This window comes from Necator americanus, chromosome I (assembly GCF_031761385.1).
Source record: "Necator americanus strain Aroian chromosome I, whole genome shotgun sequence".
Lineage (NCBI taxonomy): Eukaryota > Metazoa > Nematoda > Chromadorea > Rhabditida > Ancylostomatidae > Necator > Necator americanus.
Genome location: NC_087371.1, coordinates 4,454,618 through 4,481,449, shown reverse-complemented (window position 1 = coordinate 4,481,449; position 26,832 = coordinate 4,454,618). Strand labels below are relative to the sequence as shown.

Below are 26,832 nucleotides of genomic sequence, written 5' to 3'. Positions count from 1 at the left end.
ACGATTAGCAAGAAATGGACGGAATCACTCTCTTCCCCATAATCTACGATATATAGACATAGCCCACCTGAAACCCGCATCACCCCAGATTCGTGAGGCGATGCCTTTAAAACCATCAACCCACGAATCTGGGGTGGTACGGATTTCCGGTGGAGTATTCGTATACGGGGTTGTTGATTATGGGGAGGAGGGTGATTCCGTTCATTTCTTTCTAATTGCCGTAGGAAACGGCCCAGAATACATGACTTCGAACGTTCTGGCGCACTATTTTCTACAAGGAGTTCGACTGGAGCGCCAGTCCTGTGAGGCGCCGCATCTTAAGGGCCGTTTTTTACGGCAGTTAGGAAGAAATTGACGGAACCACACCCCTCTCCATAATCTACTATCCCGTATACGAATACTCCACCTGAAATCTGCACCACCTCAGATTTGTGGTATGCTGCCCAGTGCCCCTCATCTTCGAAACAATCATTTCGAAGCAATGACTTTCTCTCACTGCGCTACGAACGTTCGCATTATCTGAAACCATCTTTTATCCCGTTTTATTAGCTCATTTGCTCTAACTAGTACTGCAGTAGCCACATGACCTAAAATTATAAACTCCCGCTACCAATATCTCCTCACAACTGTTCTTCGCTTATAAGATAGATTTGCCATGCTGCACAAGTCTGAAAGCAATCACAGCGTTATCGCGAATGTGGCAATGTGAACAATTGTACATCTCAATTTCTGACAGCGAACGTTTCCGCAAAACAATAAAAAATGATCTGACCTGTACTCATGGAGGAAAATTTACTCTGAATGCACAAATACTTTTGTCAGTGCAATTTACATCAAGATTTCTCCGAATCTATAGAAAAGATACTCGAGGTATATTCAGTGTGGTGGCTGGCTTCAATCTATTCAGAGAAATTAGCGCAGATAATGGTTCGCAAAAAAGATGATAAAGTGAGTTTTCTTCAAACCCTCAAGAAAAGATTATCTAAACCCGTTTCAGGTTTTGCTTTTGATCGTTGTTGCTGTACATGTGTGTTCCGGAGGTAGCGTTTTAATAAGTGAATTTAGTGAGGTTGTGCCTGAACATTACTGTGAGTTCTCCGTGGAAATCGTTAAGGATACTAATACTCGTTGACCTATGTGAATCAGCGATAAAGATAGTCGGCTCCACTTATTACTGCTGACGTTTCGGTGCCTTCGCCTTCGTCAGAACATGGAAATTCAGAATATTTGTAGCGTACTCTTGTTGCCCTTCTGTTATGATGTTTAAACACCGTTGTGTGGTAGAACGGGACCTGCTAGTGATGAGATCACAAATGGCAAAGTGACGTATCATTTTCGCTACTAAAGAGTAGGCAAAAAGCAAATTTGGAGTTAAGAATGACTCAAGAAGGCTGCAGAAAATGACGAGCCAGTTTTGGGTATTTCTATGTTGCGTCTGAACTCTAGCACAACAACTAACACACTCCGAATCTGAACAGATTAATCCAGCAAATGATGCCAAGCTGATTTCACTAACCGCACTTTCAAAATTCTTGTCAAATTCTCTAAATTTGAAAGTTTTAAGAGAAGGAAATGTCTTCAACAGGAAATTAAAATAGTAAACAGAATAAAGATCAAGAGTTTCTTTTCCTTGAAAAATTAAAGAATCTTCCTGAGCTAAAGTAATGCAGTCGAAAACTGCTGAAATTTCTAGCTTTGTATCGAAGGAAGAAACTTCTGCTCGTTTATACCAACATGAAAGAATTTTCAGGAATTTCTTATAGATGGAACCCATCGGATTCTTATGAAAATTACGATGTGGGAAATTCAAATCAGCAAGTTGGTCTAATGTGTTCACTTTTTTACTCCAATGAATGTATTTTTTTCCAAAGAACATCATCAAATTAGGTTTACTTGGGCACGTCTCCAGATGGACAGACACGAAAAGCAATTTTTAATATCACTCACATTGATGTTCAAAAGTGAGTCTTTATTTCTTGTAAGCGTTTGCATGCTAACAATGTCTTGATTGTTGCCGGTGTACGGTAAGCACTGAGTATGGAATGCAGTACTACACATCGGTGTGACGAAATGGTGCCGAAGAACGCTGTGGAATGGGAACTATTTCCTAAAATGGAGAGGAAAGAAGTCGCTACTTTCGGTTGTTGGAGTCTACAATTGACATAAGCAAGATTTGTAACTTCAACGCAGCGTATCACGATTGCGACGTGGTGCGGAATCCACAGCAAGAGCGTAAAATTTCGGTTGTACTAAGGTGTTCGTAAAGTATCTGCCGAGATACGGCAAAATTTCAAAACAACATAACTTTTTAAAAACATTTTATTATTCGACGAAATAATCTCCATCAACATCGACAACCTTCTGCCAACGTCTCACAAGATCACGGATTCCTTTGGCGTAGAACTCCAGCGACACGGAGGCGAAGAAAGCTCGAAGGTCATTTTCGAGGTGGTCAAGATCGTCGTAGCGCTTCTCTTCAGATGATGCTGAAGCGATAGGAAGAGGTGGTAGTCGCTCGGGGCCAGGTCCGGGCTGTACGGTGGGTGCGGTAGAACTTCCCATCCGAGCTCCAAAATTTTGTGAGAAGTCTTCTTCGCGATTTGAGGGTGCGTGTTATCGTGCAGCAGGCGAACGTTGTCGAGCTTCGAGTGCTCCTTGCGGATCTTGTCGGCCAGTCTTCGCAGTTGAGCGCAGTAGACCTCGGCAGTAACTGTCGTGTTGTCCGGCAGCGGTTCGAAGCGGTAGATTCCATGAACTCCCCACCAGACGCTCAGCATGCTTTCTTCTCATGGATTTCACCTTTCATGAAAGGACCCGGCATTTCATCGCCAGCGCACTACGCACGTTTTTGGGTGTACTTGGCGTAGAGGACCCATTTTCCATCTCCAGTGACAATGTGTCCAGCAAGTAGAATCTGCGGCTTCTGCAGAGCAGCTGAGTGCAGATGTCCAGGTGTCTTAGGCGGTTGCCGTCGCTCAATGCATGTGGGAGCCACTGACCGAGCTTTTTCACCATTCCGAGAGATCGCAGTCCATTGCCACGGTGGACAGCGAACAGCCAAGACTGGCAGCAAAATACCCAACACCTTCATATGGATGCTGCTCCGCCAGATTCTTTAGTTCGTCGAATGATATTGCAGTCGGTCGACCAGAGCAAGGCTCATTTTCGACTTTCTTGTTTCCGGCTTTGAAACGCTGGAACCAGGCGCGCACAAACCGCTCAGAAGGGAATTCAGTGCCGAATACATAACATAAGTTTCGATGGGCAGCAGCGGGGTGGCTAGATTCGAACTCGTAAAGGAGTACATGTCGAATATGGGTGGAATGTTCGACCATTGTAGGACGAAATAGGCAAGGAAGAGGGAACCAGATATGTTTTGTGTATACAAACGGTAGTATCCTTATATAATGTATTTGAATGGGGAAAATCCAGAACATCTCACAAACTCTGCGCTACTGCGAAATTTTCGGTAGATACTTTCCGAACGCCCTAATAGATGCAGAACCCAATGTGGTTCCCCTCATCTTTAACCGTCGTAAAATGGACGATGTTCTACGCACCTCTTCGTAAAGAACATCGCCGTGGAAGACGCCGTTCTTCCACACGTTGCTCGTGGATGCGGCGCATCCACGAGCAAGGCTGGCGGAATGCAACAGTTTCTACAGTTACAAAGCGCCACCCTAGTTCACGCGGAGCGTCCACGAGCAAGCGGTCGAAGAGTAATGAGATTTTCTGACCAGTGTATTTAAAGGAATCACACCACGAATCTGACGTGGTGAAGGAATCTACAGCAAAAGCTAGAGATGGAGTTGTAAATTGCGATATCAGTGATAATTCCGCTTACCTCTCCCTAATCGTCCCAAAAAAACGTGGTGTGGGAACCGATATAGGTCCTACGAGAAACATTACAACTCTCCTCAATGTATACGTCCTGGTCTCCTCAGCAAAATATTCATAGGTTTCACCTGAAAAGGCAGTCGAGGAGAACTCACAGGCTTTCGACCGCTACGCAGCTGGATGGCGCGCGTGCACAAGTGGAGCAACGAGCAACTGATAACTCGTGAAAAACGGAGTCTTTCACGCCCTTTTTTAACTGCGATTAGGGAGTAATGAGCGGAACCACCTCTCAAACCGCAATTTACGACCCCACAGAGCATTTCCATCGTAAATTCATATCACGTCAGATTCGTGGTATGATGTGGTGCCTTCAAGTAAAACCAATGAAAAGGCTCCGAGGTTGTACAAGGATGAAAGTTCAATCGAACCTCGCCAGAAATAAAGGGGTTTCCAAGTTTTTTACGACGATCAGGAAAGAAGGAGTGAAACCACCTTGGTCTGCGTAATCTACTACCCTCTAAGCATTGAATTCTGCACCACGTCAAAATCGTGATAAGGTGCCTTTAAAAAAGGAGTTGGGCGAGAGGACTGAAGTTGCCGAACATCTCTTAGAAATCGTTATAAGACCTATACATTTCAGAGAATAGCGGAGAGTGAAAAGAAAACATATCCCTTCTTGTTTATCACTGAGCAATACAGTTTATTGAATGCAGTATGCCACAAAACTGAGAGTTTTCGGATCTACTCATGAAATAGATAAGACCTAAATTCAGGAGCATGAATTTGCTAACGCTCCATTTTCTCCAATAATCCAGAAAAACGGCGTGGTGAGCAGCGTTGTCGCACCAAATCTCTCTACGGCACCTAAAAGTCTGCCAACGAGAGGGAGAATGTCATCAGGACAGTGATTATCCGCTCCCTCCGACGCCGCACGTATGCTTCCTACTGCATAGTTGGTAACTTGATAAAAAGGATAAAAGGATAAAGTCACTGGCGTATCAATCCACTTGGGGTGCGCCATCGCGTTTTACTGGAATTCGAAATCGTTGAGGTTTTGGAAAGCGTGTTGGCCTATACAATGACTTGCGAGGGCCAGCGGATAATCAAGTCAGTGTGTTTATCCTCCCAGACAAATCTGGTACCAATTTATCGACCCCGGAGGGATGAAAGGCTTGGTTTGCACTAGGGCGGTTTCGAACACTCGACAGTAAGTTGATAAGCGCCTCAAATGGATTACTTTTTCCGGATAACCAGGAGGAACTAAGGGTGATGGCGCTCGTTACCCACTACTTACACTATCTGCTCATTGAGTGATCTCAACACCTTCAATTTCTTGGTATGCTGCCTTCAGCAGAGCAAACTAAACGGCGCGTCTTAAAATTCCTAGCACCTTGTGCTCTATGTAAATAAGTTCTCGGCGCTCCTCAGGAACAGCAGTGGATGATAACCGTTCGCAGTTAGTAGATCATCGCGAGATCTACTAACTGCAAACGGCTATCATATTATTTATGACGGAATCTAGTGAGGATGAAACAGCCTGCAACTAACAGTCTCATCAGTTTATATCACTCGAAGGTTCGATAGCAACTTACACTACTATCATCTCAAGAAAATTCTTGAAATTGTGTTTGTGACCCCTTTGTTGAAGGAAGTACACTTCAGTAGAGCGAACGAATCGCGCATCCGTACTCTGCGTTTGTTGAGTGGTTCCTTTCAGTAAAATACCGCTACTTTCTGACGTTATATTCGTTTAGAGATCACCTTGATCACCTTGACTCCCGTTGATCCTCGAACTGGTCGAGAAAGCGCCAGTAATTCATCCATTTGTCCCGATCGCGTGCCAGAGTAGCCCAGTGGTTCCTCCTTTCGCGTGGGACATCATATGTTTCTTTGAAAGACTTCGTGAAGAAATCTGACCATCGGGTCGGCGGTCTTCCTGTAGTGCGCTTAATATCGCGGGAAACCCAGTCGCTCACGGCTCTGGTCCAACGGTTGTCGTTAAAGCGCATCACGTGTCCGGCCCACCTTATTTTATTTTCCTTGGCAAACGCGGCGGCGTCTCTTCGATCGCTGACGTAGGAGAGAACTTCGAATCCCGTCCCTCATTTGCGTGAAACGGGATAATCCTAGCATCACCCTTTCAATTGCGCGTTCAATGACGCTCACCGCGTTTTCTTCCTGCTTGCGAAATGCCCAGGTTTCCGAAGCATAGGTTAAAGCAGGAAGTACAGTGGTGTCGAAGAGGTGAGCACAGAGCCAGGTGTTCCTGGTCTTCTTCACTACATCCATCCGATGCTCTTGTACACCCCCCAAGCCGCTCGTCTCCTCCTCTCCAGCTCGGGGGTCAGATCGTTCATCATGTTCAATTCCCGACCCAGATAAACGTAGCTGGTGCATTCGGATATGTTCGTTCCGTTGAGCGTGAATGGGGCGTCCGAGATCCATCCGTTCCGCATGAACATCGTCTTTTGCAGATTCAGCTGAAGACCGATTCATCCACATGTTTCGTCGAATTCGGTCAGCATTCGCTCCGCATTGCTGATGCTAGGTGTTATCAGTACGACGTTATCAGCAAAGCGCAAATGGTGTAGCTGCAGACCATCAACCTTCACTCCCTTGCCGTCCCATTCCAACTTTCGCATTGCGTTTTCGAGGGTGGCTGTGAATATTTTAGGTGAGATTGTGTCACCCTGTCGGAATCCCCTCTTCACGTCAATGATGATATTCTTGTAAAATGGCGAAATTCCGGTCGTAAAGTTACTGTACAACTCTCGAAGTACCTTTATGTGCTGTGTAGGGGCGCCTTAGTTGTCCAAGGCTTCCACGACCGCTTCCGTCTCAACTGAGTCGAAGGACTTCTTCAAGTCGATGAAGGTAAGACAGAGCGGCATCTTGTACTTTTCGAAACAGCGTGAATGTGGTCAATCGTGCCTTTTCGAAAGCCTGTTTGCTCGCATGGCTGTCCTTCTTCCAAGACTTTTTCAATCCTGTTAAGGATCACTCTTGTAAAGAGCTCGTAGATGACGGACAGTAAGCACATTGGGCGATAGTTGCCGATGTCATGTGGATCTCCCTTTCAATACAACAACACGGTCTTGCTGGTTTTCCACTGTTTAGGAACCTTGCATTCCGACAGGTGACGTGAAAAGAGCCTCGCCAGGGTGTTGATGAGTACTGGCGGAAGGTTCTTCAGGTGTTCTGGTCTTATTCTGTCGGGACCGGGTGCCGTACGATTTCTTACCGACATGATAGCATGTCGTATTTCGGACGGGAGAACCTCTGAAATGACATGTCAGTCTTCCCTCAGATGGTGAGGAGGCAAGTGTACATGGCTGTCGAAGAGATCAGAGTAGAAGTCGAGATGATTTTCACCATCCCCCTTCTCGATGCAGTGGTTGTTCCCTTCGGGTTCTGAAGGGCAGTCATCCTTGTCTTGCGACTGGCGAAGTTTTGACGGGCAAAGCGGATGCTTTTTCCCGCCTCTGCAGTTTCAGCCAACAGTTCTGCTCCTCTCTCTTTAAGGTCTTCATTTATTGCCTCTCTGCAAAGTCTTGCTAGCTCGGACATGAGTTCTTGGTTCCCTGCGGCTCGCGCAGCTTCACGCTGGTGTATCAGCACAAGAGTTTCAAGAGGCAGGCGTATCTTGGTGATTTTAAAACTCTCAGACTTCTTTGCGCAGTCGTGAAGGTGTTCAACAAGCCGGTCATATTCCTCGTCGATGTTGTCTGTTTCGGAATGTTCCCAAAAGTCGGCTAGCGTAGCGAAGAGATCCCAGTTGATGATAGTCCTAGGATTTCTCTCTCCGAACTTGGCGGCTTTCTCTGCTCTCTTGTGAAGGAAAATCTTCCTTGGAAGAGGCGATGGTCCGACCCCGTATACAACTTTGGTACAACAGCGACGTCCGTCAGCCAGAACCTTTTATTGACGATGATGTGGTCTATTTCACTACGGTACCCTCCACCGCGTGACTCCCACATCCAGTGTTGAGAAGAGGGCTTCTGAAATTGCGAGTTCCCATGGGTGGTCTTAGTCGTCATGATGAACTCGGAGAGTCTCTCCCCCTGGTGATTCCATTGTAGGCCGTACCGATGTGAAGTTCCTCCAGCGTTCTTCTTGGGCAAACTTTGGCGTTGAAATCGCCAACTATTACCTTGTAAAAGGCATGATCTTCTCGGTAGAACTTCTCCAGGTCCATATAGAAAGCTTCGACTTCTTCTTCTTCGTAGCTTGAGCGTAAGCGACGAAGATAGTCAAAGCTGGTGTTGGACCACATCTTTTCATCCGCAGACGTCCGATTCGGGTCGTAAGTAGTTCGAAAGAGTCGATGTTCTTTGCCATGCTCGTGTTGACGAGGACGCCAACTCCACCAGCACCTCTGCACCTAGGAATCAGGAGACTTCTATTACTGTGTTTTGCATAAACATTTTAAAAATTTAATTTTAATTTAAAAATTTAAAAATCCGTTTATAGATACAGATGTAGAACTATCTTAAAATTGTGCTTACAGAGTTGCCGTCCAGTATTCAAATCTGCGGTGCATTTCAACATCGGAATGTTCGCAATACGAAGGAGCTCTGTGCATAAATTCGTACTGTGCAACTAAAGTAAAACGTTGTCAGTCTGACGCTGACTGTCCATCAGATGCATCTTGCGTGCAGTCACAGTGCATGAGGCGTGGAGGTGTTTGCAAGGAAGACAAAGATTGTCCTGTCGGATCAGGATCCATTTGTGTCAACTCACAATGTGTGGGAGCAATTAAATGTCAGACATCTGCTGACTGTCCTGTCGAGCCATACATGGAATGCATAAGATCACAATGTCAGGAAACTAGCTATCCATGTCGCATAGATGCTGACTGTCCTTCTCGTGTTCCTATGAAATGTTCGCAGCAACGTTGTGTAAGAGACAACGACTTCTGCAACAATGACCAACAATGCTACTCAAGAGGATTCAAAGTCTGTGTTGATCATCGTTGTGTGAAGCAACAGCATTGCCAATCAAACAGAGACTGCCGCTCGTATCCAGCAGAAATTTGCTTAAATTCTGTATGTGCCGAAGCGTCCAGATGCAGAGATGATTCAGACTGTTCGCAAAATCAGGGAATGTTCTGTATAGCTTCTGTGTGCCAGGAGCTTCGTCAGTCCTGTTTGCTGGACTCTGATTGTCCATTGGACCTTTGGGTGTTCTGCATCAAAAACAAATGCACAAAGCTTGGACAACGTTGTTCTACTGATCGTGACTGTCCACCTAATTCCTTCTGCGTAGGATCGAAGTGCAACAAGCCTATCTCCTGTTACTCGGACTCAGAGTGCTCGAATTTTCCTGGTGCTTACTGTCTCAATTCGAAATGCACGAATGCACTCCCTTGCCAAAAAGACTCGGAATGCCAAGTTAACGATGATGTGTATTGTGTCAATTCGGCGTGCAGAAAGCTTGGACAGCCTTGTGGTAGAGAACAGGAGTGTCCCTATCAACCATTCGTAGAGTGCGTCGAAGTAAAATGCGTAAAAGCAGGCCAAATTAGCTCCTGCGAGACGGATGCGGACTGCCCTTCCTTTCCACCAATGGGGTGTCTCCATTCGAAATGTGTGAGAATTGGACAAAGCTGCGGAATAGACAGAGACTGCCCACCCCGAATGAGATGCGTGAGCTTTAAATGTGCGACACGTGGTCCACGTTGCACGACAAACAGGGACTGGACCCAACCCAAATCCTAACCTCACAACACCGCCCACAGCGAACAACCCCAAAACCCCCCCCACCCCGACACCCAAGCAACCTAAATGCGACACGTGGTCCACGTTGCACGACAAACAGGGACTGCGTGGATCTGAACTTGTACTGTAGGAGTTCTGAGTGCTTGAGGTTAGACCAAGGCTGTAGCACAGATTCTGACTGTCCTTCAAAAACATTCTGCATTTACTCGAAATGCGTCAGGGATCGAGAGGCATGCAACTATGATTCTGATTGTTTGTATAATCCACAAACGAAATGCGTCAAGCACAGATGTGTGAAGATCCGTCAACGATGTGTGAATGATGATGATTGTCCATATCGACCAGACACTGCGTGCATAGATGCGCGGTGCGAAAAGATTGGACAAAGCTGTAACAAAGACAGTGACTGCCCTTTCTTCCCGAAAACAAAATGTCTCGCGGAAAAGTGTCTCAAGCTTGGAAGAGGTTGTAGAAGGGATGATGACTGCCCTAACTTCCCTCTGACAGTGTGTATTCAGTCCCAATGTGTGAAGAAGGGCCAGTCTTGCCACAAAGACGAAGACTGTCCTTTTTATCCGTACACGGAATGCACAAACTCAGAATGCGTAAAGGTGAAGCTACTATGCATCAGGGACAAAGACTGTCCAAACAGTCCACCAAGGGAATGCATGAATGGATTGTGTATTAAGCGAAGGTTTTGTAAGCTAGACTCGGATTGCCCGTTCTTTCCTAAAACTAAGTGCTTGAATACGCACTGCTGTACACTAGGTAATGAATGTAACAGGGACGATGAGTGTGAAAATCGAAGGTACTGTCTTGAGTCTGTTTGCATCAGGCTAGATCTTCCTTGCTGGCGAGATCAGGATTGCCCATTTTACCCCCTCACGAAATGTCGCCGTCAACGGTGCATCAAAAAATATAGAAGGCCCTCGACTACAACAACACATAGACCACTACCAACTACATCAACCACTAGAAGAACTACAACATCAACCACTAGAAGAACTACAACATCAACCACTAGAAGAACTATAACATCGACCACTAGAAGAACTAAAACAAGCACTGGAAGAACTAAACCACCAGAAAGAACTACGTGTATGTCCGTTGCAGAAGCCATAGCAGAAAAACGCCTAGTGCCGTTTCCGAACTGTGAGTCATCGTTTACATTTTGAAACTCCTCATAACCACTTAAGAGGTGAGCTAACTACTTGAAATACGACTACAAGTATATGGAATTAGTATAGATGTGTAGCACCAAAATCCAATCAACTGAATTGTGAATATGAGGTAACAAAGTAGGGAAACATGTATATATGTTAATTTTTACTTGACCTAGAATTCGTTTTCCACCGCATCCATGCGACCCCAATCCGCGAGAAACAAGCAGATTATGTGCACAAGGAGTGAACAGATCCATCTTAGGCGCTAAGAAATTTCCTAAACTCCATCTTCAATTTCAAACCTGATATGTTAGCGAAGATGAGACTACTGCGGTTGAAAATTTTGCAGACCCGCCTTTAGTTCCATGAAACAGAAAACGGTAGTTCTGTAATTCATTCGAGTGAAAACCTTTCTTAAGCCGTTCTCAATCACATGAACTATAGAAAGAAAACTTAAGAAAACATGTGAGGACTCAAGAACGGCAGAGCGAAGAAAGTTTTCTTTGCTTTTTATGTACTCTTCCCACTCATATTAAACTACAAATTACTTTTTTCAGTAGGAAACCTGCGAAATTAGGTCTAAAATATAGACGAATTATATGTTGCTACGGGCCCGGAAGAATTTATTATTCCTGACAGGAAATCTAGACAGGAATCCATTTTCCTACTAACTCTATGTTACATCCATATAACACCGAGAGCAATAATGGCTCGTTTTACACACTTCAGCGGGTTTATCGGAACGATTTAAAGATGCAAAGGAACGGAATTTTCTTACTGCGGTAAGCACTAGCCAACAACTACTAACTGATAAAATAACTATGAACTAGTAAAGAATCTTCGACCACGTTTGAAAAAAAAAAGACTTAATTTTGCACTGGGTAAAAGGGAATTCTTAATCAAAAAAGTTTGCGTTTGCCTATTTGGAGTCCGTTTTCGACTTGAAAGATGGGGTTTTTAAGCTCCATTAAAACGGCAAGAAAGTGCATGTAGAAGAGCAAAGAAAATTTCCAAAAGTTACGAACTAATTTTCAAAAAGCGAACAAAACTTATTCCCCAACTTGATTTAAAGAACTCTGCATGAAAAAAGAGGATCTGGTCATTTCATATACAAGGACTTTAAAAGATTTGAAATATCCATAGACTGGGACTCACTCCCTATGGGCACCATCGGTCAAACGGTATCTAATAAAAAATAGAGTAGGGCCACTGAACAACCAAAACTTACTCTCATAACATCAACATTGGAGATTAAACAAGGTGTACCAAAACTGAAATGATCAACGAATTGAAACCGATTCCTTCTTGATCACTAAAAGACGTATAGTAGGGTCAAAACAACAAAACGATGTATAAGCGGCTGTGTTCGAAGCGGCACGGTGCAGATGACGTTTGGAATCGAGGTGGGAATGGTGGGCTGGTGTCAGCAAGGGTTCTTCCTTAGGTTCAAACCACTGTGCTTCGCCGAACCGCTTCGATCGCAGCTGCTTAAGCAACTGCATCGCGCTTCATATCGTTTTGACCCTACTATAGGCAGGCTCGACATGGCAGCTCGAAGGATACACTTTTTCGACAGAATGGTGATTCCGTCTATTTCTTCCTGATTACCCTTAAAAACGGCCCAGAAGATACGGCTTCGAACGTTCCGGCGCGGTATTTTCTACAACAAGTTCGATTGGAGCGCGCCAGCCTAGTGCAAACGTCGCATCCTCCGGGCCGTTTTTACGGCAATTAGGAAGAAATGGACGAAATCACCCTACTCTCCATAATCTACAATCCCATATTGGAACTCTCCACCTGAAATCCGCACAACCCCAGATTCGTGACGGACCTTCAAGTAATGGAACCTACAATCCTCGTACAAGATTACAATTCAATTCAAGCATGCGGGAAACTAATCTTGACTCCTATAAAGGAACTCTTCGGAGATTAAAATAAGAGAGAAGCTTTCTCTCCCACACCGATGAGAAACAAGCAAAGGAACATTTCTGTGCTACAAAAAATTGCTGCGTAATTAACCGGTGAAGCCACAAAAAACTAGCCTTTGATTTACTTTCAGTCAACAACATCGACAATTTTGGAACATTCGAATACATCTTCTCCTATAAATCGATAATTCTTGCAATTTTGCATGCATATATATATATATTCATGAAAGGTTCGCTTACAATTATTAACACACATACAAAACGACCAATGGCGCCTTCATCTTCTGAGGCTCATCGTTTTCTGATTCAAATAACTCACACAGATATTGATGTAAGAGCGCTGTTTATTTATCTCTTGTATTAACTCAATTGTATCCACTTTTTGAATCCCTCTGTTCGAAATTCTTTTTAATGCTGCAATCGCGACGCCTACAAAAAGAAGCTGGAAAATAAAATATTACAAAGTAATAACGAAGCGAAATCGCCTATTTTGCCGACCATATATATTAAAGTAATCTTCTGTTGCAAATAACGATGGCTCTCAACTCTGCGATCTAAATCTTACTCTAACAATCTAATCAAGGACTGGATAAATCCTCTCGCTTTTATAGGTGATAACCAAATTTGTCCAACTGATCATTCCAAAATATTGACCGACACTATTAGAAGAAGAATCGTACAGCTACACAAGCAATATCGGTAAGTGTAACATTTGTATTCTTACTCAGTGACTCTTAGAAAATGGTTATAGAAAAACGAGGAGGAAAATTTAATTTCGTTGTTTTTGTTGAGAATCATAGCTGCGTTAGGAAGGAACCAGCCTTTCTCGGGTTAAGGGGCCCAGCTTATGGGGTGCAGCTCAAGTGATGAGAATCCCTTCGTCAACCTTCCAAAGGTGAAGTGGTCCTTTCGTTAAATGTCCAAAAGTAAAGGGGATCAGAGCACCGGCTCCGACTATCCCATCTATGATGAGAATGCAATAACGTTTGAAGTATAACATCGAACACATTGTCCTATATACTTACTTACTAAGAAAGAGTAAGCAGAGAGGATAAGGTGTACGGAGTTGATCCGCCCCGACAGGGATTCGTAAGCATGCCGTGCAGCCTTAGAGTGACTTGCGAGGGTTGGCTGATGCATTAGGTCAGTGTTTTTTATCCTTAAGGACAATTCCCGCACCAATTTTTGGAGGGATGGAAGGCTTGGTTGGGGCTGTTTCGAACCATAGGTCGATTGCGCAGTCAGCGAAACCCCTTTCTGTCTGCGCTGCATGTTACCCTAATAATCAAAGGATAGAGTCTCTGGTGTATAAATATTGGTAGGGATGCGCCAACGCGTGATTGCAATTCCGCTTCGTTGGGGCTTTATAAGAGAGCGTTGGTCTATATAAAACAATAAGTTGTAGAGGGCATCCGATGCATCAAATCAGTGTTTCTTTATCCCATCGGAAAAGTAAGGCATCAATTTATCGACTCTGAAGGAAAGAAAGGCCCGGTAAGCACTAAGGCGGTTTCGATCCATCGATCGATAGCGTAGTCACACCAGAACCTCTTACCGATTGTACTACACCAGCCCTAACGATTAACTGGATATAATTACAGACCGTTAAAATCACCGTCGTTTCATTTTTGTACCCCCGAAAATCTTTTCGGAGATGTTCATTCGGTAAGGTATACATTTCCGCTAACGCACGATGCAAGGTTTTTCGAGCAAGTGGAGCTGTTACGTTGTTTGGAGCCCATTCAAGAAAGTTCTTTCGAATTCAGACAACGTCCAAGATAAATGTCTCTCTTTCTCGATAGTTTTGCCCTAAAACTCCTAGGACGAAAAAGTATTAGGATGCTCCAACTGGATCAATTCTTTCGAGTATGTTCGGAGTACAGTCGGACGATGCCGCATCGATCACATGTTAGAAGTGGTCCGTCTGAAAGTCGACGGCACGATCATCGCTAGGGCGATGACGTCGATATGACCCTTGGAGTTTCTCCAACCTGTTAGTTTGGTAGTTTTGTTTTCTTTCAATTTGTGCAATTATACATAACGCAAGGATTAGAATGATTAGCCGAATAGTAAAGCGTCAAGCCGACACTGCCTGTTGGACAGCGACTGTTAGAATTTCTGGGGAAAGAAACATTTTCCGGCTTCACTTTTACATCCACACGAACTGTGTGCATTCTACATCAAAAAGAAAAGCAAAGAAAAAAGACGAATTGTGAAAGCTAATCGCTGTTTCAAGTCAAAATCGTTTCCATACAAAGAATATACCGATCAGCTGAATGAATAGAAAATTCACCGAGAGCAGAATGTCTTGGTTGGGTTTCGGCAGCGCCGAAGTATCGACAGTGATGAGAGGACTCGTGTTCGTGCGCCATTGAATTGGCAGCGTAATTGTTCAAAAACGTCGACGATTCCGAACGGAGGTTCAATGGCTCTCCATAAGGATTGAGAACGAATCAATCAATCCACCCTGATACCACCTTACTGTTATTTCACGCAAAAACTGAATCGATTTTCCAAAATTGTCTGTAGACTCTGGCTGTTTCGAATATTTGCTCATGGCTGCTATTCGTCCCTCCAAATACTGGTCACCACTGCTATCAATACCGTTACTTTTGCACCATATGCCACCTTTCTGGGAAAACATTATGTGACTGGATAACTGTACTTTTCTCTTGCACACTTGAACCTAACCGATCGTTTTTAGTCATACACTGAGCAATATTGTATTCAGTGCGAAAGGTGCATGCAAAGTGTAAGTGACAAACATTTCAGATCCGAAGTGGCTCGAGGAAATATTCCGGTCAATGGCTCTATCAGAAAAAGACGCGCTATTAATAGAGGAAAACGTCGTGAAGAACGCAGACGCCTTCGTGAAGAACGCAAACGTCTACGTGAAGAACGCAAACGTCTACGTGAAGGACGCGGTTGCCGCCGTAAAAACGGAGGAAAAGGATGCTCTAATGAAGGCAGAGGGAACAGAAAATATAGAAAAGCTGCGCAAATGAGGGAAATGGTCGGCTCAAACTTACTCCTTTGCCCAAATATTTCTAATTTCTTCATGGTTTAGCACTGTATTCAGGAAGCGATTCCATGCTTATACGAGATTGTTTAGTCTTACGACTGCGGGAATGAGATGACTGCCTATACCATAGCGACAGAGTGCGGCAGGAACACCAAACATATTTCTCGTCACGGAACTAGTGAGAACACCTACAGAAAATACAATGTTAAGATTTTTGACGCCGAAGGGATAATTGTTGAGGTTCGTCGGTACCGATTTCATATTTTCTTCTTTTTCTTTTCTTTTTTTTCTGGAGGGGGCGGAGGAAGAGGGGAGGAATTCAGAGTCCAAGAGGAGAGTATGAGTTCTCCTCACTTCAGCGTTGCTCGATCACAGTAACTACAGCAGGAATTCTAGAGGCGCATCGTTGCATCACCGTCAAATTCAGAGTTCATTGCGTTTTGGAACGTAAGGACACGAGAACTCTGCGAATGTTGAGTTAGTATGGATGTGTGTTCATAGTTATGTTTACCCAGATCACCACCACGCTATGAGGTTGCGATAGGGAAAATAGTGGATTTTGTACTGGGGAGAGAAAGTTGCAGAGGCGTTCTCTCAAAAGTCAAGACAATGAAGGACTGCACAATGTTACAACTTCCCACATTCCGAAATTATTTTTTTGCACCTGTCAGTGTAATGCTAGTGCTTTTGAAATAGTTGAAAACGGACAAGAGTTTTTCCTGGTGTAAAAGAGCCGAATATTTTTACGTTCTCATTACAAGTGAGCTTTATAACTCCCAGAGAATTTGGAAAGCCCTAAAACTAGACAAAATTCGCTTCAGGCCATCAACTCGTGGTTCCATGAGATTGATACTGGTTACATGGAACACGGTGAGGGACAGAGAAACCTCTACCATTCCTATCTCAACATACCGAATTTCGCAAAGGTACGAAATTAAATGTTCTGTCATGATGCAGAAACTAGAGGTAAGACCTATCAATAATACATTCAGATCGTCTGGGGAACCCATGAGAAAGTCGGCTGTGCTGTTGTTAAGTGCAGTAACTACGTGAAAGTTGTGTGTCTCTATGGACCCAACTCGTAAGAAATGCTAAAGTAGAGAAATTAGAAATAAAATTGATAATAAATATTTCAGGTCGTTTGGAGAAGGAAATCAGATCTATCGGCTAAGACGAAGGCGCCCCACTCCGCCACCCACACCACCGCCCACTGTTCGGACATCTCCACCAACGCAGCCAACTCCGCCACCCACACCACCGCACACTGTTCGGACACCCCCACCACCTCCACCGCCACCCCCACCTCCGCCCCCGACTCCTTCACCAAAACCGCACCCTTGTGGTCCCCACAAACGACCACACCATGGTCGTCCACACAAACCATGGGGCCCTTGTTCTTCAAACAGACGACCTCATCCTGGTCCTCCACAGAGACAACCGAGCCCTTGCATTGATTGTCATCGATTACGTAAACAAATTATTATACCCAAAACTTGAGTAAACAAGGTTTGTAGTTGAATAAAGAATGCAAGAATAAAGAAGCACTGATGTGCGTGATTTTGATAGACAAAGATTCTACATATCCACCTCTAGTCATCGGAAAATACATTTGACACTAATTTTCAAAACTAAAATTTTATAAATTGCTGCAACATTTCGTTATTATTTTAAAAATTTCATTTTCATTTTGATGAAAATTAACAACCGAAAATATTAAAAGGAGACCAGCGGTCCTAAATTGCCAACCTTTTCCCGCCACTTACGTTTTTTCTCGCAAAAATTGATCCTCCAGGTCTCAGTAAGCGTATGCGCTGACCAAACTCCTATATTACGCCTTCATTCAAAGTTTGTAAGCTGTTTTCGCAAAATTTCAATAGATTGCTTACTTTCCAAAATATCGAGTGTTGGAGGATTTTTTTTTTGTTGCAGAAAAGAAGAAAAGACTTGGCTACTCTCATTCCGAAATGAACTCTAGATTATATTCCGAAACCCATTTGTTTTCGCTCATCTTCTCTAATCGTCGTACAAAATGTCGAAAAAGACACCGTTTTTTACGGCAACTACACTTGCAACGCACCAACTTCCTGTACGCGCCGCATCCAAGTGCGAGCGGCCGAAAATCAATTATGTCTTCTCCCCAGGTATGCACGTCAAACAAGTGAATAGGTTGCTGAGAGAACGGGACGTGTACCTAGAAGCGCGGTCTATCTCGTAAGAACTAAATCAGCGCGAATGCAATTTTCATGACGAAAGGTTAGGGGAAGGTGAGCCGAGTCGCGCTGGGTTCCGCCACTAAGGACTATTTCACTATACCATTTACACTAGCTTCCTTCTTAGAAAAGAACACGAACCGAAGAAGAATCAGATGATTTATCAATTAGCTATCAAATAAGAATGATCAAATGGCCACAGTCTACCCGGAGTTGACGGTGATCGAGTGCTCGAAGTGTTAATGCGAACGATGAGCAACTATTGGTTCGATGCCAGTAAAGGTAATGCTATTTGGTGATTGCGGACCTCCTAGAAGACCTAACTTTGTCCTGTTGCACCCGGATAAGGAGCCGATTTGCTCACGAAAGGATCGTGAGGAAGATCCCATTTGTGACAGGCAGTAAGTGGCTGCTGCTGCTATGCTTGTAGTCGTATTTCAAGTAGTTAGTTCACCTCTTAAGTGGTTATGAGGAGTTCCAGTTTCTGCTATGGCTTCTGCAACGGACACGCACGTAGTTCTTTCTGTTGATTTAGTTCTTCCGGTGGTTTTTGTAGTTCCTCTAGTGGTTGATGTTGTAGATCACCAGATACTGCAGAGAACATGTAGTTAGAGGAGGAGGGGCACTCAGTGGCGCCCTTACTTCTGAACAATCTATCTTACTTTTTCTCTTAGCAACTTTAGCTTTCATGTCACAGGTCGTCTAAGACTAATACTTAAGTTTTAGGGCCCCTAGTGATCTAGTTATCTGTTTCCAAAAAGTAAGGGCGCCACTAAGTGCGCCTCCTTCCTCCCCCAACCACATTTTATCCGAGATCGCTCCATTAGTGACTCCCTGCCGTACTTCGTTACCGCAGTTCGTACTTCTGCGCTCGACTACCCCAAACCACAGTACTCAGTCGATAATCATCAACTGCTAGTGCTTTGCCAACGCGTGGTAGACCTGCAAGCTTCTAGGACCACTCACCATACTTTGACGTGCGACATATCGCAACGCCGTCCAACCGTTTCGTCCAAGTTCTTGCGCTGGAAACGTTTCTAAAATACATTGCACGATATTTTGAACATAAATAAATAAATACTCTACCAAAGAGGAATTCCGCATCCGTGATTTTTAGCTGGTCAAATTGGTTACTGAAAATCCCGTTCCAGACAATTTTGTCTCCGCACAAATAGAATAATCGATGAAAAATCACGGCCACTCGCTTCTTCATATAAATAGCCGCAATTTCGAGACAAGAAAAGGTCGTATCTGTGATTTTAGGAAAATCTGAATACCGACAAGCAAACAATAGAACGAGAACAGGGCGACGTACATCTTCTTATAGGATGACTAAACATTCACAGCACCTCCCATTACAGTGCATTCCATCCATCTACTAAAGCCTATGAACTACGTTTAGACGTTCCATGCCCCTACCATTCAACGATGACTAATCTGTTCATCACTGTTTCTTCCGTGATTTCTGGTGCTCTTATAATCGCTTCATTGTTGTGCGTAGTGATTCTTGTACATGACATCAATGTCTTTCATGGAGGTGCCATGAACGATCTTGAGGATTTTAAGGTGAATTTCTTTTCGAGGATAAGGTTTTCAACTAAACACGCAAGCGAGACATATCATAGTCATCTTCTCATATTGAGGTCCAAACAATCTCATAACCTTCGCTGACAGTAAGATCTCGATTTAATTCAAAAAAGTCAGCCAGTGAGGAAAATGCTCTGTTTTGTCCTATTTCAATTGCAATTAATAGAAAAAATTGAAGAACTAGTAAGAATTCAGAAAATATCGAAATGGTACTGCTTTGTGAAGCAAACAAAATCGTCTCCACTAAAACATAAACATTTCTTTCACCTATGCATTATTTTGTGCGAATTTTTTGGTCCGAAAAGAACTTTCACGAGTGAGTCTTTAACCCAATATGTGACATTTAACACGGAGCACATTTGATAAAGCACAGATCCTATGAAATTTTCAGAAAGCATCCTTTGGTTCCTTTGTCTATAATATCTTGACTGAAAAAAAAATCACTCAAATGTCTCAATATTTTGTTTCAGTATTGTTAAAATTTCCGAAGGTCCTAGTAGTACTGGCAAGACAGTATCACAGTTCTTCGGTTTTTTTTTCCAAGCGCACCGTAGTTCCTTCGCGATCTTCGTCTCTTTTGATCCTAGAGAGCAAATTTTCTGGACAATCAAACATCAAGACAAGTTTGACATACAAGAAATAAACGCGGCGAAATCTAAAACTTTGAAGAAATTTGCGGTAAAAGTGGTTTAATAAAGCACCGAAAAAATTAAATTATGATTGGTAATGAAATTAATGTTATTTTTACTTATTTTTCGCAGAACAAAATTTAGTTGCTTTTTTCAACAGTTGTGTTAAACTGACCTGGAGCTTGGTGCAATTGCGTAAACAACTGCGCTCGTTGTGGTGCAGGAGATCCTTCGAAATATTTTACACTGTCAAATATTTCTTCGGAATTATTACTTATTTTGTCAAGGTCCACTTTGTTCCTGGTCTTTTTCAGATCATCGCAAACAACGCTTGGATTTCGATTATCGACGAAATTGGACAAGAAAATCTAACCGGTTCACGAACGAAGCGACAACAAAGTAGTAAAGTCACATTAGTGGAACCTGTCTGCCCACACGGACCTCCAGGACAACCAGGCAAACCAGGAGTTCCAGGACAAAGGGGCGCAAATGGTCGCAAAGGAAAGCCAGGAAAGCCAGGTCTTAGTGTCGCTGCACACAACTCCTGTGGTTGCCTCCAATGCCCTCAGGGACCTCCTGGATTCCCCGGACTAGATGGAGACCAGGGACAACCAGGTCGTCGTGGAAGGTTAGGACCTGACGGTATAGCTGGACGTAAAGGACACCAGGTCCCGATGGACCACCGGGAAATCCAGGAGTGGACGGAGATCCCGGAGAGCCAGGATGGCCTGGCATGCCTGGACGAAACGGAATTTGGGGTCGGGGTAACCGAGGTCCGCGTGGACGGGTAGGTATCGTCGGACTGCCAGGTGAAGGTGGACGCCATGGAATGCACGGAGCTCCAGGACGACCGGGTCCGCTGGGAATAGTTGGATCTGCCGGCAAAGATGGTGCTGCGGGTGCGATTGGTACCACTGGCCTACCGGGATTACCAGGTTACCCAGGCAATGATGCTATTTACTGTAAATGTCCGATTCGTTCAGAGAAATTGGAAGAACCTAAGTCCTGACAAATGTTACATGAGTAATGTTGTTCGTACTAGTGTTCGCCTAATGAATTTTGTTTTTTTTTGTAATTGTCACTAGTTGTAAAACAAAAAATGGAATCGACATCAGCAAGATCTACATGGAAAAGTGCTATAGTTTATGGAGTGTAACGAAAATATGGGGATTAGAGATGATTGTGAAAGAAGAAAAAGAAAAGAAAGAAAAAAAGTTAGCTAGACAATTGTATTTCGAAATTAACGCAGAAAAATGATGTGGTCGATAACATTCAGCGAACCTAACCAACCTAATCGACTCTGTGACTTCGACTCTGACTCTGGACACTCCGATGCGGCGAAGATCTGCACGTAGTGTTAAAACAAATGAGCTCTGCTAAAAAAGACGTCACCTATAAATGCCCGTGTAGCTTTTGAAGGACGATTAGCGATGTTCACATCAACCACTTTACAACAATAAAATAAATCGTTCGAAGAAAAGAAAAAGAAAACTCAACACCATTCCACAAAGGAGCACATGATATTGATCGATAAATTAGTAGCCGGATTGTATGAAGGAACCTGCAGACTTTTCGGAATGATCGTAGTGGGAACCTGCTACTGAGTTACAGTAAGGGAAAATGCACATCTTACAAATGGTTCGGCGTGTTCCATGGAAAAAGAGATTCCAATAAAAAAAAAAAGGTTTCCGTCGTTTATCAACTCGTCAGGAGTAATGAGTCAAAGCCTCCCACGTAAAGTTATAGTCGTTTGAGGGGTATTTATTTATTTATTCAGCGTTTGCGACCTTCACAATAGGTTGCGGGACCTAGCTGATATATCATGTCAGTGTTTTTATTCTCACAGATAGGTCTGGCACCAATCTATCGTATTAGGAAGGACGTAGGATTAGTTGGCGTAGGGCGGCTTCGGACCATCAAATTCACCACTAATTGCTTTACAAGGGTTACCAGCAAGGATTACTGTATAGAACATTACAACAATGCCAGGGCTTTTCTCCTACACACAACAAATGGAGCAAACATGGCAGAGCTGTATTAATTCTATAGTCGGGCCAAAACGACATGAGTCACGAGTGTAGTTGCGGTGCATTTGCGTACGCGCTCGAAATGGCGCGGTGGAGGCAGCAGTTGGAACCGAGGTGGGACCGTCGCAAACTGCAGCGATGGGTGGTGCCAGCAAGGGTTTCACCACGGTCCCAGCCGCTACGCTCCAGCGAAGTGCCTCGAGAGAAGCCGTGTGCGCAATTGCGTACGTGGTCCATGTCGTTTTGACCCAGCTACACCATAGTCCTTTCAGAACGAACTGATCGATGGTGCGATGTGGCGTGAACAGCCACGCATATAATCAATAAGCTTTTCATCATGTATCCTTTTGATTGCACATGATCTCTCAATGGTTGTACTCACAGAAGTAAATTTTTATAGTTGAATTCTATCCAAACTGACGAATTATGGAAGTTTTTCTTTGATCTTTTCAGAAGTCGTCTTTGTGCGTTAATGGCGAACCCAAGGTAGGTGAGCTTCGTCTGCAGGAAAGCCCATTTGTCGAGTCGAACGCGGAATCCGTACTCTTGAATCCGCTTGAGTACGGCCTCTAGTCGGGCATTGTTTTCGCCGATGGTTTTTCCAGTAACCAATATGTCGCCGAGATAGGCGGCAGTTCCATCTAGGCCAGCGATAAGAGCATCCATACATTGTTGGAATATTCCAGGAGCTGGTTTCACTCCAAATGGTAGTCGGTTGAAGTGATACAGTCCACGGTGCGTGTTGATAGTGAGTAGCTGCTTTGAGACGTCGTCCACTTCCAATTGGAGATATGCTTCGGCTAAGTCGAGCTGTGAAAAGTAGCGTCCTCCATTGAATTTCGTGAAAGTGTCCTCTGGGGTTGAAAGCGGATGCTGGGTTTGTTCCAGTGCGTCGTTCAGTCCGGTTGAGTAGTATGCGCAGAGGCGAATCGATCCATTTTTCTTCTCAACAACGACGATGGGTGCTGCCCATTCTGAGTGATCAACGGGCTCCAGCACATGTATAGACACAAGTCGATCGATTTCGGTTGAAATCCTTGGCATAGCAGCATAGGGCACCGGGCGAGCCTTCAGAAAGACAGGCTTGGAGTCAGGCTTCAGAGCGAGTTTAGCCTTTGACTTCGTACAACACCCAGTCCAGGAGCGAAGACTGCTGGGAACTTCTTCTTCAGGTGTGTTGCGAGAGAAGAATCCAAGGTGCTGAGCGTCCTTGAAGAGATGTTGCAGATGGAGCCTTCTGTCAAGTGACGGAACAGTAGCTCGTGTTGGGCGATCCAATCTAAGCTCAACAGCGACGGCGTGTCGGCTACATGGCAAGTACCATATCCCCGATAAACATCGATGATGAAGTTGCATTCGTAGTATCCACAAACGTTGATCGGTTCGTTGTTGGCAGACTTCAGTGTCAGACGGGGTGAATGCAGCTTCGGTCCATGGCGATCCAGTCTGCAGGGCTCAGCAATGTTACTTCTGCTCCAGTATCAAAGCGTATGCGTACTGTCTTCCCATCAATCTGTACTCTGCGGTAGATGCGGTTTACAGCGACGTCAGCACGAGTCGAAGCTATTGTGACGGTGTTGAAAGATTTCCGCTTGTTTCGCATTCCGCTTCTATTTCTCCGGGAAATTTTTGCAGAATCCTCGCTTGTGTCCAGAGCGTCTGCAGTGGTGGCGCCTCTTTTTTTTCGAATGTGCAGTCTCTATACCAGTGATTGGCTCTGCACCGAAAACAAGGTGACGGCGGCTCACGATTTCGACTCTTTTGCGAATCCACGACGTTGACGTGCGGTACACTTGATCGTTCGAGGAATGCAGCATCCTAACGAATGTCGAGAAAGTGCTGAACTTCGGCAGCAAGCTCCTTTAGCGTGGTTTGAGGGTTGTCCTCCATCTTGCGAAGGGCGTCTGCAGTGGTGGCGCACGAACATCGGCAGCTTGCGGGGCGACAAGTCCACATATCCATACGAGGTATTTAATCTGCTCAGGTGTGACGTCATTGAACTCAGCCATGACATGATTGACCAATCCGGTGTAGTCACTTTTCTCACTTCGCTGTGTTAAGGTAAGCGTAGCGTCTCGCGAATGCTGACGTATTACTTACTTACTTAGATACTTAGATGGCCCGTCTTCACTGGACGTGCGGGCCCCAGCATCTCTTCCATTCGTTTCGTTCCCTCGCCATTGTCATCCAAGATGTTCTCAAGCTTCGTGAGTGACGTTGACGAGGTCCTTGAGCCGTATCCAGCTGAGCTCTCAGCTGGTCCATCCGTGTAGCGAACACGTCACCCCATATCGTTGGCGGTCTCCTTCGGGGGCGTTTAACGTCCCTTGGGATCTACTCTAGCGTTCTTTTAGTCCATCTATCGTCGATTCTTCTCATGATGTGACCGGCCCATTTATGTTTTGCTTTCGATACATATTCCGCTGGGTCGCGAAGACGGGACATTCCTCTTAAGTCGGAGCTACGAAGACCGGCTAGGTGTTGTGTGCGCCGGTTAAACTTCAGGAGACATCTCTCAAGGGCTCTGTGAGTAGTAAGTAGCTTCCTAGACGTGGCCGCGGTGTCTGCCCACGTCTCCGCTGCGTAACAGAGCGCTGGAAGGACTGTCGAGTCGAACAGATGGGCACGGAGATCGTGGTCCGTCAGTTGGTCCGTAGCTTCCCTGACGGCTGCGAATGCTGCCCATGCTGCTCTCATTCTTCTATTTAGTTCTTCCTTCAAGTCGTTTTCCATGTTCATTGAACGTCCAAGGTATACGTATGACGGAGTTTCCACGATTTGGGAGCCTTCAAGTTGTACTCCTCCGTCCTCGCAGTAGGCGTTCTTCATGAACTGTGTCTTCTTTCTATTTATTCGTAGTCCTATTCTCTTCCTTGCTTCGTTCAATTCGTTGAGCATCGTTTCTGCTTCATTGGTACTGCTCGAAAAGAGAACGATGTCGTCCGCGAAACGAAGGTTCGAAAGAAATCTTCCATCAACACCTATGCTCCTTTCTTCCCAGGATAGTGATTTCATTATCCATTGCAATGCAGCTGTGAACAGCTTCGGCGATATAGTATCGCCTTGTCGTACCCCCTTTCCAATGGGTATGGTGAGAGGGCGGTGGAAAAGCTGTATCCTAGTCGTGCATCGATCGTAGCAATTGGCTAATGTCCTCACATACGACGCGTCCACACCTTGGTCGACCAGCGCTGACAGTATTGCATTCGTTTCTACGCTGTCAAAGGCTTTCTCATAGTCGACGAAGGTTAGAACAAAGGGCAGGCGGTATTCCCGGCAAACCTCTATGACCCTCGACACAGTCTGGATGTGGTCCAAGCAGCTGAACCCTTGGCGGAATCCAGCTTGTTCTTGAGGCTGGGCTTCATCCAGCGTCGTAGATATGCGGGTGAGGATGATCTTGGTGAATACTTTGTATAATACGCTCAGCAAGCATATCGGACGGTAGTTCCGAAGGTCCTCTCGGTCACCTTTCTTATGGATAAGAACGGTTCGCGAGGTCTTCCACTGGTCTTTGATCCTTTCTTTCTGAAGGTAGGATGTCATGTGCGCTGCTAAGATTACATGAAGCGGATGGCCACCAGCCCGAAGAAAGTCTGCTGATATAAAATCAGGTGCGGGGGCTGTGCCAGGTTTCATGCTCTTGTTAGCGACTCGTACTTCCGAAGGGAGAATCCGTGGTGGAGCTTCGCTGACGTATTATGTCCGAACAATTCCTTCAGAACAGCCACGGTGTCCGTTAAGGGAACATCGCATGCTCTTTTAGGGAGAATATGGTTCGTGAAACGGGCATATGTGACGGCGTCGAGTTTGGAAACGACTAGTCGAGCTTTTGCTGCATCGTCCAACGTAGCACCGTCCTTTGAAATTACATCCTCGTAGCGGTTGTACCAGACCTCGAATGTACAACCATTTTCCGGATCGTACACGAACTTCTGCGAGCGTGTCGATAGAGAATTTGTGACGAAATCGGCCTTGGCGACGGGTGCTGTTGGAACGGCTGGATGTGAAGCGGAGGCCATCTTTTCCATACGCTTCATCAGCTTAGTGAACATTTGCTGCTGAGCCTTGGTTTGGGCTTCCAAGATGGTACACAGTTTCAGCATTCATTTTGGGGTTGCTGTTCAGTGCGCGCCGCGACCGCAGCGACAGCAAATCGAGCGGGCTCACAGTCTAGGCCGAGTGAGTGTCCACTCAGAGGTTCGGACAGGCAAAAAAGAGCTGGACTATCTTGAAACCTGACCCTTGATTCGACCCTCTTCGAGGCCGACCTAGACTCCTCACACCGGAAATCTGCCCTAGCTTGACAGAAACAACAGGGTGGTAATACAAGTATGCGTCGCATGTAATACGGGTTTACACTAAGCGAATAACATGGTGAAATCCCCATCCTACAACAAGCATGTTTTCCACTAATAAGTCAGAAAGAACCCTTAACCTGTATACAAACTGCGAAAAGTGCATTCTTTAGACGACATGAGCATATTTTGCAGCATGATTAGCAAAGGCTCTGCATAAATAATGATTGTAGTGGCAAGCTGAAGATTCAAAAAACAAAAGGTAATAAAACAAATCATTCTCCTAAAAACGCAAAACTAAGGAGAGATAAATGCAAGTAATTTTCTCGGCAACACATTTTGGACGTGCAGTTTTGGCCAATGAAAAAAACATATATATATATATATAGTCGGAGCGAATTACAAAATTTATAA

The 26,832-nt window shown here is 44.7% G+C and overlaps 10 protein-coding genes across 13 annotated transcripts; 3 read left to right on the top strand and 7 right to left on the bottom strand.

Moving 5' to 3' along the window:
• Positions 1-924: 924 nt before the first annotated feature.
• RB195_004459 (uncharacterized protein) lies at positions 925-17,164 on the top strand (the record flags this gene model as incomplete). Of its 3 annotated transcripts, XM_064182313.1 has the most annotated exons (12): positions 925-948; positions 998-1,040; positions 1,751-1,818; positions 1,888-1,961; positions 8,345-9,322; positions 9,703-10,706; positions 13,257-13,344; positions 15,418-15,658; positions 15,758-15,907; positions 16,489-16,593; positions 16,660-16,748; positions 16,804-17,164. In XM_064182313.1, 12 exons carry the CDS (start codon positions 925-927, stop codon positions 17,162-17,164), a joined length of 3,225 nt encoding a protein of 1,074 aa, XP_064033580.1. The 3 variants fall into 3 exon arrangements, with proteins under 3 accessions (XP_064033580.1, XP_064033586.1, XP_064033581.1); XM_064182314.1 differs by lacking the exons at positions 925-948; positions 998-1,040; positions 1,751-1,818; positions 1,888-1,961; positions 8,345-9,322 and having other exon boundaries at positions 10,655-10,706; XM_064182315.1 differs by lacking the exons at positions 8,345-9,322; positions 9,703-10,706; positions 13,257-13,344; ... (3 more) ...; positions 16,660-16,748; positions 16,804-17,164 and having other exon boundaries at positions 1,888-1,965.
• Positions 2,323-2,562, bottom strand: RB195_004464 (uncharacterized protein; the record flags this gene model as incomplete). The annotated part of the gene is made up of 1 exon (XM_064182319.1): positions 2,323-2,562. The coding sequence occupies one exon, from the start codon at positions 2,560-2,562 to the stop codon at positions 2,323-2,325; it is 240 nt and encodes a 79-aa protein (XP_064033585.1).
• Positions 2,837-3,091, bottom strand: RB195_004463 (uncharacterized protein; the record flags this gene model as incomplete). Its single annotated transcript, XM_064182318.1, has 1 exon — positions 2,837-3,091. One exon carries the CDS (start codon positions 3,089-3,091, stop codon positions 2,837-2,839), a length of 255 nt encoding a protein of 84 aa, XP_064033584.1.
• RB195_004462 (uncharacterized protein) lies at positions 5,869-6,333 on the bottom strand (the record flags this gene model as incomplete). The annotated part of the gene is made up of 1 exon (XM_064182317.1): positions 5,869-6,333. One exon carries the CDS (start codon positions 6,331-6,333, stop codon positions 5,869-5,871), a length of 465 nt encoding a protein of 154 aa, XP_064033583.1.
• Positions 6,676-8,175, bottom strand: RB195_004461 (uncharacterized protein; the record flags this gene model as incomplete). The annotated part of the gene is made up of 4 exons (XM_064182316.1): positions 6,676-6,824; positions 6,959-7,116; positions 7,166-7,684; positions 7,988-8,175. 4 exons carry the CDS (start codon positions 8,173-8,175, stop codon positions 6,676-6,678), a joined length of 1,014 nt encoding a protein of 337 aa, XP_064033582.1.
• Positions 8,505-9,554, top strand: RB195_004460 (uncharacterized protein; the record flags this gene model as incomplete). The annotated part of the gene is made up of 1 exon (XM_013449156.2): positions 8,505-9,554. One exon carries the CDS (start codon positions 8,505-8,507, stop codon positions 9,552-9,554), a length of 1,050 nt encoding a protein of 349 aa, XP_013304610.2.
• A 2,141-nt stretch (positions 17,165-19,305) lies between the features above and the next one.
• On the top strand, positions 19,306-21,102 carry RB195_004458 (uncharacterized protein; the record flags this gene model as incomplete). Of its 2 annotated transcripts, none has more annotated exons than XM_064182312.1 (3): positions 19,306-19,443; positions 20,408-20,721; positions 20,754-21,102. In XM_064182312.1, the coding sequence occupies 3 exons, from the start codon at positions 19,306-19,308 to the stop codon at positions 21,100-21,102; spliced, it is 801 nt and encodes a 266-aa protein (XP_064033578.1). The 2 variants fall into 2 exon arrangements, with proteins under 2 accessions (XP_064033578.1, XP_064033579.1); XM_064182311.1 differs by having other exon boundaries at positions 20,408-20,735; positions 20,789-21,102.
• A 1,396-nt stretch (positions 21,103-22,498) lies between these two features.
• RB195_004457 (uncharacterized protein) lies at positions 22,499-23,723 on the bottom strand (the record flags this gene model as incomplete). The annotated part of the gene is made up of 2 exons (XM_064182310.1): positions 22,499-23,566; positions 23,619-23,723. 2 exons carry the CDS (start codon positions 23,721-23,723, stop codon positions 22,499-22,501), a joined length of 1,173 nt encoding a protein of 390 aa, XP_064033577.1.
• Positions 23,724-24,454: 731 nt separating this feature from the next.
• RB195_004456 (uncharacterized protein) lies at positions 24,455-25,666 on the bottom strand (the record flags this gene model as incomplete). Its single annotated transcript, XM_064182309.1, has 1 exon — positions 24,455-25,666. The coding sequence occupies one exon, from the start codon at positions 25,664-25,666 to the stop codon at positions 24,455-24,457; it is 1,212 nt and encodes a 403-aa protein (XP_064033576.1).
• An 89-nt stretch (positions 25,667-25,755) lies between these two features.
• Positions 25,756-26,226, bottom strand: RB195_004455 (uncharacterized protein; the record flags this gene model as incomplete). Its single annotated transcript, XM_064182308.1, has 1 exon — positions 25,756-26,226. One exon carries the CDS (start codon positions 26,224-26,226, stop codon positions 25,756-25,758), a length of 471 nt encoding a protein of 156 aa, XP_064033575.1.
• Positions 26,227-26,832: the final 606 nt, after the last annotated feature.